General features: G+C 45.0%; 1 protein-coding gene across 1 annotated transcript in view; it reads left to right on the top strand.

Annotated features, from left to right (window-relative positions):
- Positions 1-900: 900 nt before the first annotated feature.
- KDM3B (lysine demethylase 3B) overlaps positions 901-22423 on the top strand; it is a 92291-nt gene continuing 70768 nt past the window's right edge. Inside the window, exon 1 of the mRNA XM_049785986.1 lies at positions 901-1101. Coding sequence (XP_049641943.1) covers positions 901-1101 — 201 coding nt within the window. The remainder of the gene's footprint in view (positions 1102-22423) is intronic.

The following is a 22423-nucleotide window of genomic DNA, read 5'->3' as shown; positions in this document are numbered from 1 at the left end:
ACCAAAGGAAAGTGGATTATCAGAACTGATGTCTAGCACAAATATGCCAGTTGGAGCAGAGCGTGTGAAGAAGCCCTGTTGCTATAGATTGGGCCAGTACTATCATCACAAGCCAATGAGAAGACATGGTGGCCCATAGACTAATAGGGAATATATCCTAAAAATACAATTGGAAAACAGCTCCTATTATCAGTATAGGAAGCCGATAGAATGCTAGGCCCTTAACACTCTCTGTATCTTGACCCTCAGAAACCCCCCCCCCAATTGCATTTAATCTTAACATCCTAGAAAGAAGAAATTTCAGCTCTGGAACCCTCAGAAGAAAGCCTAGAACCGGGGGGCCTGAGAGATAGATAGCATGGAGGCAAGGCATTTGCGTTGCATGCAGAAGGACGTTGGTTCGAATCTGGGCATCCCATATGGTCCCCCCAAGGCCTGCCAGGAGCCATCTGTGAACGTAGAGCCAGGAGTAACCCCGGGTGTAACCCAAAAACCAATAACCAAAAAAAAAAAGAAAAAAAAAAAAAAAGCCTAGAACCTGGAAAAGCTCCATGGGTGGTGGAACTGAAGGACCCTCCCCCTCGCTGACCCCGGCGGGAGCTGCAATTCCCCTCCGCGCCGCCGGGGGCGCTGCAGGCCCCGGGGCGCTGAAGGGGGCGGAGCGCGGCGGCGAGGGGGCCCGGCGCTGCCGTCCCGCTCCAGGGCGCGGGGGGCGCTGTCGCGGGGCCGGGCCGCGGCTGCGGCTCCGCTCCCGGCCACGGGGGGCGCTGTGCGGCGCCGGTGGTTGGTGGCGGCTGTTGGGGGGGTGGGGGGAGCGGCGGGCGGGCGGGCGCGGGTGGCGGTGCGGGCGGGCGGGCGATCGGGCGGCGGACGGAGCGCGGGTCCGGGCCGGCCGTGGCGATGGCGGACGCGGCGGCCTCCCCGGTGGGCAAGCGGCTGCTGCTGCTGTTCGCGGAGTCGGCGGCGGCTTCGGCTTCGGGCCCCGCGGCGGCGGCGGCGGCGGCGGCGGCGGGCGGCGAGCCGGGGCCTGCGCTGCGCACTCGGGCCTGGCGGGCCGGCACGGTGCGGGCCATGAGCGGGGCGGTGCCCCAGGACCTGGCGGTGAGTGCGGCCGGCGCGGGCACTCGAGGCCGCGGCTGCGGGGCCTGCGGGGCGGCGGCCTTCCCGGCGGGGGCCTTTGTGCGGGGGCGACGCCGAGGCGGGCGGGTGACCCAGTTCCGCGTCTCCTCTCGAGCGCCCCCCGTCGGGCCCCGGCTGCACCCCGGCTTCGCCCCGGGCCCGTCGAGCACCGAGGGACGGACGCCGGGGGTGGCAGCCCCGCTGGCTTTTTCCGGCTGGGTGGCTTGTGTGTGTTTTCGGGGTGCAGCCACTTCGGGCCCCGAGCGCTTGGCATCGCCTGCAGCCCACCCCTTCCCAACACGAGCATGCCCCTCCAGCAGAGGCCCCGCCTCCGGAGTGACCCCCTTTTCTCCACCACCCCCTTATCTCACACCACACACACCCCCAAACCAAACACGCCTGGGGTTTGGAGTTCTGGAGCTGCTGCGAGAATCGAACCAGCCTCTCTCTCTCTCTCTCCCTCTCCTGGGCCCTGGCCTGCCTGGCTCCCCGCAGCCCCAGTGGGGCGCCCCCCGGAATGTGGGCGATGGTGGGAGGGAGGCTGCGGTGGAAGCTGAAGCTGAAGCTGAAGCTCAGGGCTTATTTTTTTTTTCTTTTTAATCTAGCAATTACTTCCTCCTCGTTGAGTCCGGCTGTGGCCTGGCTGGCGATCTTTGCCAAGCCAGCTTTCTGGGGGGGAGCTGCTCTTTGCACTTCTGGGTGACAGGAGCTCACTGGAGAAGTTGGAGATCTGTCCCCGAAAAGGGGGGCTGGTGGTTTGAGGTTTGGGATGTTTTTATTTATTTTTGTTTCTCCCCTTCTTAGCTCGGCTGACTCTCCACCCCCCCACCCCCCCAACTTCTCTTCCCAACCTTGGGGAGAGATTTTTGTTTTGAAAACTTTGTGTGGGGGCTTGGCTTGGCTGCTGTGAAATAGTTGCTTTGTGTGTGTGTTGGTGTGTGTGTGTATCTTGTGATTCAAGTTTAGCTAAGCCTTCGGGACCGTGCTACGTTTTTCTTTTTCTTTTTTTATGGCGGCGACCAAATAAAAGGTTTCCGTAGACTTCTTTAGTTCCTCATTCTGAGAGTGGCCCTCGTTTCCTCTGTGGGACAAGGCTAGACAAAATAGAGATTGCTTTGGAATTTGCACAGGAGCAGGCAGGGAGAGGTCCATTTTCCTGATGAGCGTAATCTTCTGCAGGCAATTGAGTTTCCATAAACAGGAATGTATTGTGAGAATTGATGGTAACATGGTAACTTTCTGCCTATGGAATGAATACTTTTGTTAGGCTTTTTACCCCCAAACTTTAGGGTTTGATTCACTTGGGATTGATTGCCTTACACTTTGCTTCTTCAACTTGAGTTGACTAACTTTGATCTTTTTCAGTGCTTTATAATAAAAGCCTACTTGTTCGTTTATAAAGCTTTGGGAAGGGGGTTTGGATTTTGGTAAAGAGACCAAGAATGTAAGGTTTTGAGGATGATGAAGAGGGGAGAGATTTGAATGAAATTCCCGTCTGGTTTCATTAGAAAATTGCCTTACAGTTGGGGTGTGGGAAAGGTGTCCCCAGATCTACTAATTTGCCACCTTGAATGCCAAGCAAACTTAAGATCCACCACTATATGCATGTTTTGGCCAAAGATTTTATTTGTACTCATCTTTTGGTCAGAATTTTCTATTTCTGTTTCCCTCATCAGGTGAATTGCTAATGAGCTCTGTACTTGAAATGGCTACCCATTCACTTTATTTGTTGGGCTCCCTCCCTAAAAGCAGAGGTTTTCGAAGCTCACTGAGATATTGGACACCTACTGTTGATAAATACTGAATAATTTTACCATTGGGCATGTGCAATTGGTTTCTCAAACCAAGCAAAAAGTCGCAGTGATTTTTTTTTTGGCAATTACAGTAAAGTGTCCATTACAACTGTGTTATATAGAGCCCAGAGCCCAGTGTCAATGGAAGCAAAGGATTTTGAGAATGTACTAATTCTTGTATGCATATCCTGGGACATCAATGAGAAAAACAGCCACCATAAAACTCAGAGCCTTTCGAATTTTTTCACCAGCTTGCAATATTACTCTAGAAATTGCTGTTGCTGTGATGAGCTAATTAATGACAGGATCAGGACTTGCCGGTTGTTTTTCCCTTTTTATTAAAGAGATTTCCTTTAGACCCTGGGCATGTGGGTCTTTCCAGTTTGCACTACACACTACAGTAGTAAACAGAACCGTCCTCCAATCAAAAGTGTTCTTCCTGTACTCAAGGGTGGAGTTTGCAAGCTGCTGGCCTGTGATTGGGTAGACTTCCATTCACTAATGTTTGAGATGTTTTCAGGCTGGCTTGGTTTTGAGTAATGCATAGCAGGGCGCCCCCTGTTAAGGATGAGTAATTGAGGGTGGAGCAAAGAAGTTTTTGAAGGGATTGAACACACTTCTTGATTTTAGACTCCATTAATATCTTCTTTATCGTCAAGATAGCTTTCAAAATGTAATCCCAATTCATTTATTGAATCATCTTTTTGGTCCATCCCAAGGCTATGTGCTACCTTAAAATGAAATAAGAAAAAAAAGCCAGAGTCCGGTTGATAGGAGTTTTGTTGACAAGCATTTAATGAGTGAGTGGCATATTCATCACGGGGTATGCTTGCCGATGGAGATTTTTAGATGAACTAGGAAAATAGGAAAACAGCCTTTTTTTTTTTTTTTTTTTTTTTTTAGTCTTGTTGCAAAATTGGTTTAATGGATTTTTCTGCATTGATCTCCAGTTCTCCTACTTTGGCATCCTTTTTATATTCTTCAATAGGTATTGATCCTAGTAACTTGAAGAGAGCCTTAGGACCTTCTCATATGTAGATATAACCAGCACTCGACCATGCCCCTCCTTTATAAAACTAGATTTCTCTCTTCTCCCCAGCTCTCCCTCTTCCTTTCTTAGCTCTCCCCTTTCTCTCCCCCTCCCCCTCAGTCTCTCCAAAAGCAAGGTCGTTTTTCCTTACTTGAATTTTACTTAGAAAGACGTGAGGGGAGGGGCCGTAGCGATTTGGCTGGTTGAGTATTTGCTTTGTTAAAGGCGGACCCATCTCAGGCCTCCCTTGTGTCCCTTGAGCACCACCTTAGAGTAATTCCAGAGTTCAGAGCCAGGAGTAACCCCTGAGCTGCTGGGTTGGCTCAAAACCGAAAAACAAAACAAAACAAAACAACAGAAGTAAAGGGAGAGAGCAGGACTCTTTCAAGAAAAAACAAACAAACAAACAAACAAAAACAAACGTGGGGCCAGCGTGGTGGCGCTTGAGGTAAGCCTTGCAAGCGCTAGCCAAGGAAAGATCACGACCGCAGTTCGATCCCCCGGCATCCTATATTGTCCCCCCCAAAGCCAGGGGCAATTTCTGAGCGCTTAGCCAGGAGTAACCCCTGAGCATCAAATGGGTGTGGCCCAAAAAACAAAACAAACCTAAGTATAGGGATGGGACATAGGATAACAGTAAGGTGCTTGCCTTGCACATGGCCAAAGCAAGTTTGATCACTGGCATTTCTTTATGGTCTCCCAAGTCCACCAGGAGCAAATCCTGAACACAACTGGGTGTGGTCCCCCCCCCAAATAACAAAACTTAGCATTTTGGAATCACATACAGTAGTGCCCGAGGGACCTTTCAGGATTGGGGGGGGGGCTCAAATCTCAGATTCCCACTTTTCAAGTATATGCGCTTTCCTTTTTTTTTTTTTTTGGTTTTTGGTCCACACCCGGTAATGCACAGGGGTTACTCCTGGCTATGTGCTCAGAAGTTGCTCCTGGCTTGGGGGACCATATGGGACGCCGGGGGATCGAACCGCGGTCCGTCCAAGGCTAGCGCAGGCAAGGCAGGCACCTTACCTTTAGCGCCACCGCCCGGACCTGCGCTTTCCTATTAAACCAGCTCCTCTGCTCCCCAAAATACTTGTTTTGTTTGTTTTTGGGTCACACGGGAGGGGGGGAAAGCTCAAAAATCTCTCCTGGCAAGCACAGGGACCATATGGGATACTGGGACTCAGGGGGTTCGAACCACCATCAAGTCTTGGATTGGCTGCATGCAAGGCAAACGCTCTACCCTTGTGCTATCTCTCTGGCCCTCCCCAAAATATTTTTAAAGGGGCCAGAGAGAGAGATAGTGTGGGGGTAAGATGCTCACTTCGGATGTGGCTGATCTAGGTTTGATCCCTTGCACCAGATGGTCACCTTAGAATTATCAGCTGTGGCCCAAACCTCTTTCAACCAAAAAAATTATTTATTTTAAAAATCGTTTTTTGGGGGGGGGGGGTTAACACCTGGCAGCGCTTAGGGGTGACTCCTGGCTCTATGCTCAGAAATTGCTCCTGGCAGGCTTGGGCAGACCAAATGGGATGTTGGGAATTGCACCACCGTTCATCCTGGATCAGCTGCCCTCAAGGCAAAATGCCATACCACTGTGCTATCTCTCTGGCCCTGACTATTTTTTTACTTTTTTTTTTTTTTTTTTTTTTTTTTTGGTTTTTGGGCCACACCCTGTGACGCTCAGGGGTTACTCCTGGCTATGCGCTCAGAAGTTGCTCCTGGCTTCTTGGGGGACCATATGGGATGCCGGGGGATCGAACCGCAGTCCGTCCTAGGCTAGCGCAGGCAAGGCAGGCACCTTACCTCCAGCGCCACCGCCCGACCCTATTTTTTTTACTTTTTAATTCATTGGTATACAAAGGTTTTCATTTATTTTTTTTACAAACGGTATCATCGTATAAACTATCTGTAGGCTCATCCCCCCATTGTATTTCATAGAATGTATTTACTTAATAATAAATTCTCTTGTGATGACATTCAAGTTATTTTAATGTTTTTTTAAATTACAAACAGTGCTCTGTATAAGATACTTGTAAGTGTATTTTTGCATAATCATGTTTTATTTAAGTAGTTTACTCATTGAAGCACAGGTTGTTAGGTTAAGTAATATTTTTTGGGGGGCCGGAGAGATAGCACAGCAGTAGGGCATTTGCACACAGCCTATCCAGGACAGATGGTGGTTCGAAACCCAGCATCCTATATGGTCCCCCGAGCCTGCCAGGAGTGATTTCTGAGCACAGAGCCAGGAGTCACCCCTAAGCACCGCTGGGTGTGACCCAGAAACAAAAAAATTTTTTTTTCTAGTGCTGGGAATCAAACCCAGGACCTCACACTTCTTGTTTATTTTTTGCTGTTTGGGTTATACCGGGCAGTATTGAGGGGTGTCTCCTGGCTCAGAGCTCTGAAATTGCTCCTGGCAGGCTTGAAGGACCATATGGGATGAAGGGATTCGAACCACCGTTGGTCCTACGTTGGCCGCATGCAAGGCAAACGCTCTACCGCTGTATTATTGCTCCATCCTCAGGACCTCACACTTCTTTTTTTTTTTTTTTTTTTTTTTTTTTGGTTTTTGAGTCACACCCTGTGACGCTCAGGGGTTACTCCTGGCTATGCGCTCAGAAGTTGCTCCTGGCTTCTTGGGGGACCATATGGGACGCCGGGGGATCGAACTGCGGTCCGTCCTAGGCTAGCGCAGGCAAGGCAGGCACCTTACCTCCAGCGCCACCGCCCGGCCCCAGGACCTCACACTTCTAAGACATGTTCTTCCACTGACTATCTTTAATCTTGAAATTGCTGTTTTGTTTTCTATTAAGATTATAGCATTTAGCAGGTGGAAAAAGATAGTACAGGGGTCAAGGTATTTGCCTTGCATAAGAGCAACCCCAGACTTACTTCTTGGCACAGTATATGGTACCCAGCACCCACTGGGTATGACCTCAAACTTCCCCTGCTCAATTTAATTTTTAAGTTGGTAGCATTTCATCGCATATAAGTATACATATAACTTATTCCCTTCACTGTGTCATCACTGGTGTCATCAGTTTGTCATTCTCTGGCAATCTGATGGTGAAAAACAATATATAGTATTTTTGTGCCTATATTTTTCTGTGTTTATTATTAGCCTTTTTGTTTTATGTTTTTGTGTATGTGTGTTTGTATGAATGTGTGTGTGTGTGCGTGTGCCAAGAATGAACCTCTCGTGCAAGACAAGTGCCCTACACCTGGTCTATCTCCTCAGCCCATTTATGAGTTATTTTTGCCTTTTTTTTTTAACCCATTTAAAATCTAAAGGTTGTTACCACTATATAAATTCTGTGCATGTTTGGGATTACTAATACCCTTACCTGTTAATTGTATAATTGTATAATTATTTTTTTCTCACTTATCTTTCTGCTTGGTTTATGAGTTGTTTTGTCATACAATTTTTTTTTTTCTTTTGGACTACACCCAGCAGTACTCAGGGATTACTCTTGACAAGGCTTAGGGATATGAGATGATAGGGATGGAACCCAGTTCAGCCATGTACAAGGCAAATACCCAACCTTCTCTACTACTGCTACAATCCCCCAGTATATTAAATTAATTAAATGATGCTTTTAGTGGAATTGGCTTGAATGTTTCTTCGCTATCTCACTATCTAGAATTTGCAGAGTGAAAGCATATCTGTCCCCCCTTTTTAATTCTTAAATCTTTCATCTTTATCTGGAAGAAAGGTGGGCTCTAAAGTACTTCTTTTATTTGATTCCAGATAATGTACTAATTGTAGCAGTGTACAGGCTAGTGCCATGTTTCTTCTATCTGGGAGTCTTCAAAGAGGAGTGAAAACCTATCTGCCAGCTTCTCTTTGTCTCCCCCACTTAAAGTTAGGTGGCTTTAAAATACTTCTCTACTTTGTTCTTGATAATGTCATCTTTACAGTCAGGTCCAGGATAGTGTCGTGTATCTAGTATGCAATCCATCATTATTTATTTTTGATTTATGATCAGACAGAACATTTTTACCCATTTGAAATAGGAGTTTGTGGAAGTTCCAATGATTATCCTTAGGTGTCCTTTTTCTCTCTTTTTTCCTTTGGTTGTTGGGCCACACCCAGTGGTGCTCACAGGTTACTGGACTCTGCTCAGGAATCACTGTTGGTGGGCGCCGGGAGACCATATAGGATACTGGGGATTGAACCCCAGTCAGCTGCATACAAAGGAAATGCATTGTTCACTGAAGAGCTATCTCCCTCCAGTCTCAGTGTCCTTTTTTCTCTTGGGGAAAGTTGCCAGGTGTTGAACTTGAGTATTTGTTGTCACACAAACCCTATCACAGAACCAGATCCCTAGTTTAAGTGTCCTTTTTGGGGGGAGCCCCACGTCCAGTGATGCTCAGCAGCTGCTCCTGGCTCTGCACTCAGGAATTACTCCTGTAGGGCTCCGGGGGAAGGTGGTGGACCATATGGGATGGCAGGGATAAAGCCCCAGGTCTGCTGCATGCAAGGCAGGTACCCTACCTGCTTTACTATTGCTCCAGCCTTTAAGTGCTTTTGTTTTTATAATTCCAAACATTATAAACATATATAGATAATATTTTAATGTCATAGCATATTTATTAAATAAAATGTAAATAGGTATGTGGTTTAGAAAACTTTTTAGGGAAAAGTCGAGGTTTAGAGAAAATTAACAAAACATGGGCTGGAACAATAGCACAGTGGGGAGGGCATTTGCCTTTCCTATGCCAGACTCAGATTCAATCCTCAGCATCCCATGTGGTCCTCCTCAGGAGTAATTTCTTTTTTCTTTTCTTTTTTTTTTTTTTTTGAAGGAATAATTTCTTTTTTTTTTTTTTTTTTTTTTTTTTGGTTTTTGGGCCACACCCGGCGATGCTCAGGGGTTACTCCTGGCTGTCTGCTCAGAAATAGCTCCTGGCAGGCACGGGGGACCATATGGGACACTGGGATTCGAACCAACCACCTTTGGTCCTGGATTGGCTGCTTGCAAGGCAAACACGCTGTGCTATCTCTCCGGGCCAGAAGGAATAATTTCTAAGTGCAGTGCCAAGGAGTAACCTCTGAGCACCATTGGGTGTAGCCAAAAAACAAAATCAACAAAAAGTTATACAAAAGAATAAGTAACATTTGATGTGAGTGGAAAGAAGGTGCACTGGGTAGGGCTCCTCCTGCCTTGAGTATGGCCAGCCCTGGTTTGATCACTGGCATCCTAAATGGTCCCCTAAGCCCTACCAGGAGTGATTTTTGAGCACAGAGCCATGAATAACCCTGAGCACCACTGGGAGTGACCACCAAAAAAAAAAAGAAAAAAATTTTATTTAAAAATATGAATATGCAACTCACTGTTGTGTATGTAAACCTTTTATGGGATTATTATGTAACTGACCCTATCCTGATCGGTGATTGTGCCCTACCCTAGGGTGTGACCTGGCATTCTATTGAATGTAAGCCTCTCTAATACATTTACTTTTTTTTTTTTTTAGCCACCAAAAGAAAAAGTACTTAGGACTTAGTCCAGGCTTTTTGCTCAGGAACCACTCTTGGGAGGGTTCAAGTACTATATATAGGGTGCAGGGGATTGAACCCAGGTCTTCATCATGCAAGTCCTTACCCACTACTTCAGCCCCAATTATATATATTTTTTGTTTGTTTTGGGTTTTGGCCCATACCCAGCGGTTCTCAGGGGTTACTACTGATCTACATTCAGAAATCGCTCCTGGCAGGCTTGGGGGATCATATGGGATGCCAAGGATCAAATCCTGGTCAGCTAGTCAGCCTTCGTGGCATACAAGGCAAATGTCCACCTGCTGTACAATATATTGCTCTGCCTTCCCCCACATTTATAAGTTTTAGTAGGTCTATCTTAATTTGTCTTTGCATTCTGTTTACTTCAGTTCCATGTAATATGTCCACGGGTTGATCACATTGTTATACACATGTACAAAATTGTCCTCAAGCTCTTTTACTAACTCTGATCTTTCCTCTTAATTACCCACTTATTTCTAACAAGTGTTTCACACTCCCCACCTGCCGAAGACTCATTCCTCCCCTTTTGTACTCATTTGCCTACATCTGTTCTTAACTGATTCAGGTTGATTTTAGTTACTCCTTGAACACCACCCTAACCCCAAACGGAGGGTAAGTAACATGGCATTTTGTATTAGTGATGTTCTTAACAACAGCTGGGGTGGGTTCCTGTAGGCTTTGCTTCCACAGCCCAGGGGACTCAACACCTGTTGTTGCTTCTCAGTTTTCCTCTGCCTCTGACAGGTTGGTGGCTTCTAAGCCCTCCACTTCACTATCCCTACTCGAAAGTGCCTTTTCCTTTTTTTCTTGATTAAGAAATAGGTAAAAACCCTCCTGATTGTTCAATAGTGACTTGTATAATATGACCTTTCTTCCTTTTGCAAGGACAGAAACTCTATTTTTTTTTTTATATCTTCAGGAGTAATCAGGCTCTCAGGGATTGATTCTCACTAACCAAACTCTGGAGACTGATTTGTAAATCCACATGAAGGGTTATTAATTTACAGTAGGAGATATACCTATCCAAAGATCAGCACAGAGATCCCTCCTGGTCTACTCTAGAGACCAAATTACAGATAAGATCCTTAGTGTCTGAAGAATCAGACGAGGAAAATTGGGTGGTACCAAAAGGATATTTACAGCAAATAGCCCTGATTACTGCTCCCCCATTTCTGTATTATTTGCCTCTCATTGCTTTGTTCCCCTTTACCTTTTGATTTTTAACAATGTCATCCACCGAAATCCTAAAATGGACTCCCTGGGCCAGAATGATACTACATACAGCAAGTAGAGTGCTTGCCTTACACACTGTGGACCTGAATTTGATCCTCAACATCCCATGTGGTCCTCAGACCACCACCAGGAGTAATTCCTGAGTGCAGAATCAGGAGTAACCCGTAAGCATTGGTTGTGACCCCAAAAACAAAAAGATGCCCTTCCTAGATTCTACCACTTCTATTGATATGAAACTTTTCTGAATGTCCATCATACTTTCTTTGTTTCTTTGGCACTTTGTGAATACCTTTCTTTATTTGTGAGGGTGGGGGGAGTGGGGTAAACACCCAACAGTACTAAGGGGCTTACTCCTAGCTCTGCATTTAGGAATTACTCTTGCCCCCACTCCCTGACCCAATTCTAAATTCATCAAGAACAGGGAACCGGGGCCGGGCGGTGGCGCTAGAGGTAAGGTGCCTGCCTTGCCTGCGCTAGCCTTGGATGGACCGCGGTTCGATCCTCCGGTTTCCCATATGGTCCCCCAAGCCAGGAGCGACTTCTGAGCGCATAGCCAGGAGTAACCCCTGAGCGTCACCGGGTGTGGCCCAAAAACCAAAAAAAAAAAAAAAAAAAAAAAAAGAATTTTTTAATTCAGATTATTTATTTTGGTGCCATATCCAGTAGTCCACAGGGGAAACACCTCACTCTGCTCAAAGGTTGCTGATGGCGGTACTCAGTGAACCATATACAGTGCTAGAGATCAGACAGTCAGCCCTGTATGCCTTAATCCCTGTACTATCATTTTTTTTTTTTTTTTTGGTATTTGGGGCCACACCCCTTTGATGCTCAGGGGTTACTCCTGGCTAAGCGCTCAGAAATCGCCCCTGGCTTGAGGGGACCATATGGGACGCCGGGGGATCGAACCACGATCCTTCCTTGGCTAGCGCTTGCAAGGCAAATACCTTACCTTTAGCGCCACCTCACCGGCCCCATTTTTTAAAGACTCTCTTTGATAATGTGATCTTTAAAAATGAAATATTTAAAAGCCAATTTTAGAGGGCCGGAGCAATAGCACAGCGGGTAGGGCATTTGCCTTGCACACAGCTGACCCAGGACCAAACTGGATTCGATCCCCGGCACCCCATATGGTCCCCCTAGCCTGCCAGGAATGATTTCTGACCATAGAGCCAGGAGTAACCCTGAGCATCACCATGTGTGGTCCAAAAACAAAAACAAACAAAAAAGCCAATCTAGGTTATTGAAATGTTTGTTTGTTTGTTTTGGGTTACACCCGGCGGTGCTCAGGGGTTACTCCTGGCTGTCTGCTCAGAAATAGCTCCTGGCAGGCACGGGGGACCATATGGGACACCGGGATTCAAACCAACCACCTTTGGTCCTGGATTGGCTGCTTGCAAGGCAAACACCGCTGTGCTATCTCTCCGGGCCCAGGTTATTGAAATGTTATATGTATATGCCCCCTATTAGTTGAAGGGCTGGAAGCGTTTACCTGGCATGTACCAACCAGGGTTTGATCGCAGGCACCCTGTATGGTCCCATGAGCCTGCTGTGAGTAATTCCTAAGTGTAGAACCTAGTTTGTGGGTGTGGCCTATAGCCAAACAAACAAAAAAAGATATTGAGTTGATTTTGGTGACAGGAGTCAAATCTGGAGGTGCCCAGAGCTTACTCCAGGCAGTGCCAAGGTGCCAGAGATCAATCCAAGTTCAACTACTTACAAGGCAAGCACTTTACCTGTTGTACTATCATTCCAGTCCCAATTTAATTGACCTTTAAGTTACTTTTTTAAAACTTTATTACAAATCACTTCCGTTTGTTCCTCTTGGTATTATTGGAATTGGTATTTGAGACCTCAATCCAGAGTACAATGTCCATTGGGTTGTTTTTTGTTTTGTTTTTGTTTTTTTTTTGCTTTTGGGGCCACACCCTGTGACCCTCGGGTTACTCCTGACTACCCGTTCAGAAATCACTCCTGGCTGGGGGGGTGCATATGGGATGCTGGGGATCGAACCAAGGTCCATCTCGGATCAACAGCGTGCAAGGCAAACGCCCTACCACTGTGCTATTGCTCCGGCCCCAAGGTTTTTGTTATTTATTAGAAATATTAAATTAGAAGCATTAGATATTTTTCTTTTTTTCTGAAATAATGTATGTCTATAATACAATATGTAGAATTTTTTTTTTTTTTTTTTGGTTTTTGGGCCACACCCGGCGGTGCTCAGGGGTTACTCCTGGCTGTCTGCTCAGAAGTAGCTCCTGGCAGGCACGGGAGACCATATGGGATATCGGGATTCGAACCAACCACTTTTGGTCCTGAATTGGCTGCTTGCAAGGCAAACACCGCTGTGCTATCTCTCCGGGCCCTAGAAATTATTTTTAACAATATTGAGACCCAAAAGGCCCCAGGTGTATCATAACCCATTAGAAACTAGTGTTTATAGTTACGTATTAATCTAATTTTTTTAGGATTTTTGGGGGGAGCCATACCCAGTGACGCTCTGGGATTATTCCTGGCTATGCACTCAGAAATCACCCCTGATTTGTGGTACCAGATGGGACACCGGGAATCAAGCCCAGGTTTGTCCTGGATTGGCTGCATGCAAGGCAAAAGCTCTAACTCTGTGCTATTGCTCGGGCTCCCATTTTATAGGATTTTTTTATTCATGTTCTTAAATTTGTACTGTTTTAGAGTCTTAATTTTGCTTTATACTGTTTTTGATTTTTAATTTTGCTTTATCTCAATATGGCAGTTTTTCTATGTTAAATATTTGAACTAAGAGGTGATTTTGATTTTCTTTTTTCCTTTCTTGTTTTTGGTTTTGGTTTTGGTTTTTGGATCACACCCAGCAGCGCTCAGGGGTTACTCCTGGCTTTATCCTCAGAAATCGCTCCTGGCAGGCTCGGGGACCACATGGGATGCTGGGATTCGAACTACTGTTATGCATGCAAGGCAAATGCCCTGCCTCCATGCTATCTCTCCAGCCCATGATTTGAGGGTGTTTTTGATATTACTGTTTTTTTGGGAGGAGGGGGCACACTTGATAGCACTCAGAAATTGTTCCTGGAAAGCTCCAGGGACCATATGAACCCAGGTTTTTTCTGGGTCATCTGTGTGCAAGGCAAATGCCACACCACTGTGCTATCTCTCCAGCCCCAATCTTAGAACTTTATTTTTCCAATCTTAAAACTTTTATTGGATGGGGCCAGAAAGATAGCATGGAGGTAAGGCGTTTGCCTTGCATGCAGAAGGTCGGTGGTTTGAATCCCGGCATCCCATATGGTCCCTCAAGCCTGCCAGGAGCGATTTCTGAGCCTAGAGCCTGGAGTAACCCCTGAGCAGCGCCAGGTGTGATCCCCCCAAAACAACAAAAAAAAACTTACTGGTTGAATTATTTTATTTTATTTTATTTTTGTATATCAAAGTTCTGGTTTTAGACATTATCGTTAATGTGGGTTTTTTTTGTTTTGTTTTGTTTTGTTTTGCTCAGGGGTTACTCCTGGCTCTATGCTCAGAAATCGCCCCTGGCAGATTCAGGAGACCTGTGGAATGCTGGGATTCAAACCACTGTCCTTCTGCATGAAAGGCAAACACCCTACCTCCATGCTATCTCTGCCTGATCATTCGTGTTTTGATGAACATTTTTGTGAATAAAATAATTGATCCTAAGCAATACATATTTGGTTAGGATTATTTCCTAGAATTATTACTGATAGTAAAACTGAGACACAATGTGTACTTATTTCTTGCAAGTTTCATTTTTTTCCTTTCTATTTTGGGCCACATTAAGCAATGCTTCTAGCTTTATGCTCAGGGGTGGCTCCTGGTGGTGCCCAGGGAATAATCCAAGGCAAATGCCTTAACTGCTGCACTCTGCCTTTCCTTTTTTAAATTTTTTAATTTTAAATTTTTTAATTTTAAATTCTGTAAGACGCACCCCGTTTTTAGATGAGGAAAACAATAAATAAATATATAAAATAAAAGTCGCAGTAGCGCTCAAATAGTCTTAAACGAAAGCTCTATATGTGTGACGGTGAAAGTGCATTAACCTGATTGCTCTCTATGTGGTGGTATGTCTGCACAATATAAGGGGCATAGCATTGCGGATGTCAAGTGGTTAGTATATGCTCTCCCCCCTGCACTCAGGCTTCAGTTCCAGGCAGTATTTGCTCCATATGACACATAGACATTTCCCCCTATCTTGGGGGAGGTACATCTTAATGGTCTTTTTTTTTTTTTTTTGGTTTGGAGGCCACATCCTGCGGTGCTTAGGGCTTTTATCTCTGTGCTCAGGAGTCACTCCTGGCAGAGCTCGAGGCACCATATAGAATGCTGGAATTTAAACCTAGGTCAGCCACTTGTATGCTATACTGTCAACTCCAGGCCTGGTTCTCTACTTTAAAAAAAACAAAACAAAACAAAAAAAAACGAGCTGACGGGAGAGCACAGTGGTAGGGTGTTTGCCTTGCAAGCAGCCGACCCAGGACAGACTATGGTTCAAATCCCAGGATCCCATATGGTCCCCTGAGCCTGCCAGGAGTGATTTCTAAGCGCAGAGCTAGGAGTAACCCCTGAGCACTGCTGGGTGTGACCCCCAAAACCAAAAAAGAGAGAGAGAGAGGGCAGGAGGGAGAGAAAGGAGAGAGAGAGAGAGAGAGAGAGAGAGAGAGAGAGAGAGAGAGAGAGAGAGAGAGAGAGAGAGAGGGAGGGAGGGAGGGAGGGAGGGAGGGAGGGAGAGGGGGGGAGGGAGAGAGAGGGAGAGAGAGGGAGGGAGGGAGGGAGAGAGGAGAGAGAGGGAGGGAGGGAGAGAGAGGAGAGAGAGGGAGGGAGGGAGGAAGGAAGGAAGGAAGGAAGGAAGGAAGGAAGGAAGGAAGGAAGGAAGGAAGGAAGGAAGGAAAGAAGGAAGGAAGGAAATAAAGCCAGTTTATAACCTGACCAGTAGTATAAATTTGCCTATGTCATGAATAGGTATTTTATCAGCAGCCCAAGGTCTGCTTAGTATTTTTTTAATTTCATTTAATCCTAAAGATAATCCTTTGAGGTACTTACTGCTCCTATTTATAGGCAAAGGAAGTGATAGACTTAACAAAGCTAAATCACTTGTTCCTGACTACACTGTGGTAAGAACAGAGAAGCTGGGCCCCAAATCCAGATTTTTGTGATTTCACCACAGCTACTGAAAGGCACTATACACACAGTTGGCATGCTTTGCCTTTTTTATTGTTTATTTCTAAAGTACACAGTACTTTAATAGCATTAATTTCTTGAAAAATCAAAGGAACTAGCGAGAGAAAAAAAATTTATAGCAGTAGCCTAGACTGCCAAGATGTTTCATAATTTTAATATGGGTTGAAAAATTGGAAAAAAATGTTTTAGGAAACCTTGGAATTGGTCTTCCATCTCTTTTTCCTGTCCTATTGGTTAGGATAGGAACCAATTCTATTGGTTTTATTTCTTGTTGCTTTTGTTATTTGTTTTGATTTTTGGGTCACACCTGGCAGTGATCAGGACTTCACTTCTGGTTCTGTGCTCAGGAATCTCTCCTGCTTGGCCTGGGGTGAGGGGCATATGGAAATGAAATGCCAGGGATCAAATTTAGGTTGGCTGTGTGCAAGGCAAGAGCTCTCTACCTATCACTTCAGTCACACGTTGCATTATTTTTGCTGAAACATTTTCCCATGTCTTCTCTAATACCTATGGCAAGTAATAAACACTTATGTCTAGAGCTCAGGCTTGTGAGAAACTGCTTGGTGGCAAACCAATGGCTTAGAGACTTAGCAATGGGAAATTGTGGATGTGCCTAAAGATGTTTTCAAATGCACACTGAAAAAAGGAAAAAGATGGCCTCAGAATGGTGTGCATCATAATGTTTATTGTGATGTCACAATAAAATATGACCTCAGGATTCTGTGACATCACAACCACAAATTATGACATCATAGAGATGCACAACAAAATGTCCACTGTGATGCCACAATCATCAGTTATGTCCTCATAGCGGTGGCACACCATAATGTCCATTATCATGTCACAATGATGAATCATGACCTCATAGTGGTGGCGCATTGGCTTATTATGACCTCATAGTGGTCTACCTCATAATGTCTTTTGTGAAGTCACTAACTTGAATTATGACCTTATAGTGGTGTACATCATATTGTTCATTGTAACGTCACAACCACAAAATATGATCTTGTGGGGCCGGAGAGATAGCACAGCGGCGTTTGCCTTGCAAGCAGCCGATCCAGGACCTAAGGTGGTTGGTTCAAATCCCGGTGTCCCATGTGGTCCCCCGTGCCTGCCAGGGACTATTTCTGAGCAGATAGCTAGGAGTAACCTCTGAGCACCGCCAGGTGTGGCCCAAAACACATACTCACACACACGCACACACACACAAATATATATATATATATGATCTCGTAATCGTGGCACATCATAAATGATTCTGTGAAGTCACAACCATGAATTATGACCTGATAGAGGTGCACATCAAAATGTCCACTGTGGTGTCACCATAAAAATAATAAAGAGAAAAGAAACTACTCTTCTGACCAAACTAAGATGCTTTACCCCACCAGGTTTCAGTTTATTATTCATTAGCTTGGCAATTAGCCCTTGGCAGCACACTTAACCTCCGCTTAATCCTAGAACACTCAAATTTGCTTTTGTTTCTTTGCCTCTGCACCTGCTAGAAAATCTTTTATTTCCCTTTTCTGCCTGAAGAATTCAGCTTCTCCTTTAAAACCTTTTGTCTACTCCTACCTCGTCTGTAAAAATGTTCTGGTTTACGAAGGCAGATGCCTTCTCCAGCCTGATGGAGCATCTTTATTATTACCTTATATGTAACTATATAATCATTCTCCTCCCTCCCTCCCTCCCTCCCTCCCTCCCTCCCTCCCTCCCTCCCTCCCTCCCTCCCTCCCTCCCTTCCTTCCTTCCTTGTTGTGAGTTTTGGGACCACACCCAGCAGCTCTCAGGGATTACTTCTGGCTCTGCACTCAGAAATCGCTCCTGGCAGGCTTGGGGTGGAACCATATGGAATACTGGAGAATTGAACTTGGGTCCATCCTAGGTTGGCCAGTGCAAGACAAAATGCCTTACCACTATGCTATCACTCCAGCCCCTCCGGTACCTTTTGACTGGCTTATGTAGGGAGAGTCTAAGACCCAAGTGATAGCTTGTTCACCTTCATATTTATGGCCCTGGTAACTACACATATAAGTGGTATTCTATTTTTGATGGGTAAATATGCAGTACTTATATTAATGAATAAGATTGGCCTTGCAGAGAATCAGGCATTTGGTTACATGATTATGTGACAAACTTAAGTCCTTTATTACTCAGATTACTGCCTACTGAGTTTATAATCAAGCAGCCCGGAGCTGTTCTTGATCCCAGAACATGTAGCACTGTGGTTGTCGTCAAGTTAAACACTTTGTTCTTTATCCTTTGCCCAGGCAGGTTAAGAGATAATTGCCCTTAAATTAGGTGAAATTTGGCTCCCATGTAGTGCAACTTTTCTCTGATGTTTTCAGATATGTGGTGATATGATTCACAGGAGTATTTAATTTTTTTTGATGTTCAAGGTCTGTACAAAGAAAAAATAATTACAGCTTTAGTACAGTGACTTTTTTTTTAACAATGACTTCTTTTAATGCTGTTGTATTTGTATATCAGTATGGCTTAGCATGTATATATATCTTGAATTTGGGGAGATTGTGGGGGGTATATGTCTGTTCTCAGCTCTTTGCCCAGGGAGTTGCTCCTGGCTGTGCCCAGGACCATATAATACCAGGGATTGAAGGGGAATCTGCCACCCACAAAGGAAGCACCTTAATCCCTTTACTAATAATTCTCTAACCTTTATGTTGATCTTTTTTTTTTTTTTTTTTTTGGTTTGGTTTTGGGCTCCACCTGGTGGTGCTCAGGGCTTACTCTTGGCTCTGCACTCAGGAATCACTCCTGGCAGACTCAGGGGGCCATTCATGGTGCCTGTGATCAATCGTGGGCTGGCAAATGCAAGGCAAATGCCCAACCAAATGTACTATCCCTTTAGCTCTATGTTGCTATGTTTACTATGTTGATTTTGTTGTATTGTTTTTGGTTTAGTGTTTGGGCCACACCTAGCTGTGCTCAGGGATCACTCCTGACTGGGTTTGGGGTTCATATGCAAGTATCAGTGATTGAACCCAGGTGGGCTGCATGCAAGAAAAACACCTTAACTACTGTATCATCTCTGTAGTTCCTGATTTTTGGTCTTTTGGACCATACGTGGCTCAGACCATATGCATTATTGAGATTCAAATCAATGTTGGGGCTGCAGCCACGTGTTAACCCTTGTACTTTTTCTGGCCCCTAATATTGTTTTTTGTTGTTGGGTCGCACCTGGCAGCATATGGGATGCCGGAATTCGAACCACCTCCCTTCTGCATGCAAGGCAAATGCCCTACCACTGTGCTATCTCTTCAGCCCCATGAAATACAGTTTAATTAAAATTAAGCCATACTCCTGGCTCTACACTCAGAAATCGCTCCTGGCAGGCTCCGGGGACCATATGGGATGTTGGGATTCAAACCACTGTCCTTGCACGCAAATGCCCTACCTCCATGCTATCTCTCCGGCCCCAACTTCATTAATTTTTATTACATTTTCACATCCGGTCTTTATATATGTATTTACTTATAGCGTACTGATCATCAACGAAGCAAGGCTAGGTGTGTCTTACTAACTTGAGAAGGAGCAAGTGACTTGGCCAACTTCTACAATAGATTGGAGCTAAGACTCAAATCCAGGCCTCCTAGCACTTAAGCCTCAGTTTTGTTCATTATTTGCTATCATTTTTGGTGCCTGAATCTCTACTTGTATGTACTTTGTTCTGTTTTGTTTATTTTTTGTTGTTTTTTTGTTTTTTGTTTTCCACACCAAGTGATGCTCAGGCCTTCCTCCTGGCTCCATTTTCAAAATCATTCCTGGTGGTGAATGTAGAGGGGCATATGGGATGCCGGGGATCCGTTTCAAGAACTTGGGTCAGTTTCATGCAAGACAAAGCCCATTACGCATTAAAATATTGTTCCAGTCCCTACACATGGGTTTTAATACTTTATTTTTACAGTCAGAAGTTGCTTGAAGTTTTTTTGTTTTTGCTTTTGGGTCACACCAGTAGTGCTCAGGTGTTAACTCCTAGCTCTGTGTGCAGAAATCACTCTTTTTTTGTTTTTGTTTTTGTTATTGTTTTTGGGCCACACCCAGCGGTGCTCAGGGGTTACTCCTGGCTGTCTGCTCAGAAATAGCTCCTGGCAGGCACGGGGGACTATATAGGACACGAACCAACCACCTTTGTTCCTGGATCGGCTGCTTGCAAGGCAAACGCCGCTGTGCTATCTCTCCGGGCCCCAGAAATCACTCTTGACAGGGCACAGGACTGTATGGGATGCTGGGATTCGAACCACTATCCATCCTGGATCAGCTGTGTGCAAGGCATGCTCTCTCTCTGGCTCCTTGAAGTTGTATTTATTTCTCTAGACTATATACGTGAGTAATGAGCCTATTACTATCCATATAACTCAGTTCTTCATTTGCGTATTTCTTTGTCATCATACTTTTAAATATTGTTTCCCTTATTTATTTGTGGCCAAGCATGGCAGTTCACAAGGTTTACTTCCGGCTTTGTGCTCAGGGATCACACCTGGTGGGCTTGGGAGACAACATGGAATATCTGGGATCAAGCCCAGGTTAGCTGCATGCAAGGCAAGCATCTTACCTGCTGTAATGTTTAACTGGCCCCACGTTACTTGTTTTAATGTAAGCAGTGAGGGACCAGAAAGATAGTACAGAGTGTTAAGGCACTTGCCTTGCATGCCCTGCATTCAAATACCTGGTGGCTTGACATGTGGTATCCTAAAGTACCAAAAGTGACTCATGAACATAGTTTCATTCAAGAGTAAACCCCTGAGTTGTGCCCCCCCCCAGACAACAAGTAAATAAGGCAGCAGTAAAACTTACACGTGGTATATTATAAATAATAAAGTCATAGTATTCCATAATGCATTTAACATCTAGGATAACTTCAGCTGTATACAACTGAAAAATTCATGATTACTTATTACCTATTAAGCCCACTGCTAGGCTGAGCAATGGCTCCATGCTTTTCACATACAAATACCTGACTTTTCACATATTTGTAACTAATATATATATTTACTGGGGCCGTAGAGATAGCACAGCAGTAAGGTGTTTGCCTTAGACTCAGAAGGACGGTGGTTCAAATTCCGGCATCCCATATGGTCCCCCAAGCCTGCCAGGAGCGATTTCTGAGCATAGAGCCAGGAGTAACCCCTGAGCGCTGCCGTGTGTGACCCAAAAAAACCCAACCAACCAAAAAAAAAAAAAAAACCCAGTATATTTACAAAAGCTATTATAAATACAGTAACAATTTTAATAGATTTAAGGTTATTTTTTTGATATTTTTGGTAGGGGCCATACTTTGGTGCTCAGAGTTTACTTCCTGGCTCAAGTTCAGGCAGCAGCCCTGGCAGACTCTGGACCATATGGGGTGCCAGGGATCAAACCTGGATTGGCAGTGTGCAAGACAAATGTCCTATCCACTGTACTATTACTCTGACTAGATTGAGTTTTGTTTTGTTTTGTTGCTGATATTTGATTTGGGGGTCACACCTGATTTGTGCTGATTTCCTTGTTCAGGAATCATTCTTGTGGGAAGGTGTGTGTACCAGGCAGGGTTCATCATATCTGGGGAAGCCACATACAAGACAAGTAAGTGCCCTGCCACATGCAAGACAAGTGCCCTCTGCTAATTCTTTTGCCCTGGATTTGAAATAATTTATTACATCTCATATAGTTGAAAATAATATTGAATACATGTGCAAGCCCAAGCTTTAATAATCACAGGAAGTGCTCGGTGCCTCTGACTTGATTTCTACTTGGGAACTAGGACTGTAGGGAGCCTGACATTTTCCTGCATTACTCATTGTTGCTTAGAAAGCGTTACATGAGAAACATCTCATAGAATCAAGTGGCTGGGAAAGTGTTTCTCAGAGGAATTGCTTGATTTCTGTTATGTTTTGTTTTCCAGAGGAACTGTCCTGCTGTCCTCTATTTTTCAGATTGACCTAAGAAGCTCTGAACCAATTATAATATTACTCAACCATGGAATTTATGTAGATGCTTATTGACTGCTTTAATTTTCCCTTTTTCACTTTGATGGTGACTTAATGTTCTGTTGGCCCTGGATCCCCCCACTTTTAAAGAAAATTGGGAGGCTATACCTGGTGGTGCTCAGCAGTTACTCTTGGCTCTGCATTAAGGAATTATTCCTGATGGTATTCAGGGGGACCCTTATGGGATACCTGGGACCTAACACCAGTAAGCACATGCAGTGCAAGCATTTTACCCTTTGTGCTGTCTCTTGAGCTTGCTTCCCTTCTCACTTTCCTTTCCTCTCTCTTGCTTCTTTCTTCCATCCTTTCTCATCTTCCTTCCTCCCCTCTCCTTCCCTTCTATTTTTTTTTTTTTTTTGGGTCACACCCAGCAGTGCTTAGGGGTTACTCCTGGCTCTATGCTCAGAAATTGCCCCTGCCAGGCACGGGGCAATGGGATACCGGGATTCAAACCACCGTTCTTCTGCATGAAAGGCAACCACTTTACCTCCATGTCATCTCTCCGGCCCCCGCGCTCTCCTTCCCTTCTATCCTTCCTCCCTCCTACCTTCTC

This window comes from Suncus etruscus, chromosome 14 (genome assembly GCF_024139225.1).
Source record: "Suncus etruscus isolate mSunEtr1 chromosome 14, mSunEtr1.pri.cur, whole genome shotgun sequence".
NCBI classification, from domain to species: Eukaryota; Metazoa; Chordata; class Mammalia; order Eulipotyphla; family Soricidae; genus Suncus; species Suncus etruscus.
This window is presented reverse-complemented; position numbering and strand designations above follow the sequence as displayed.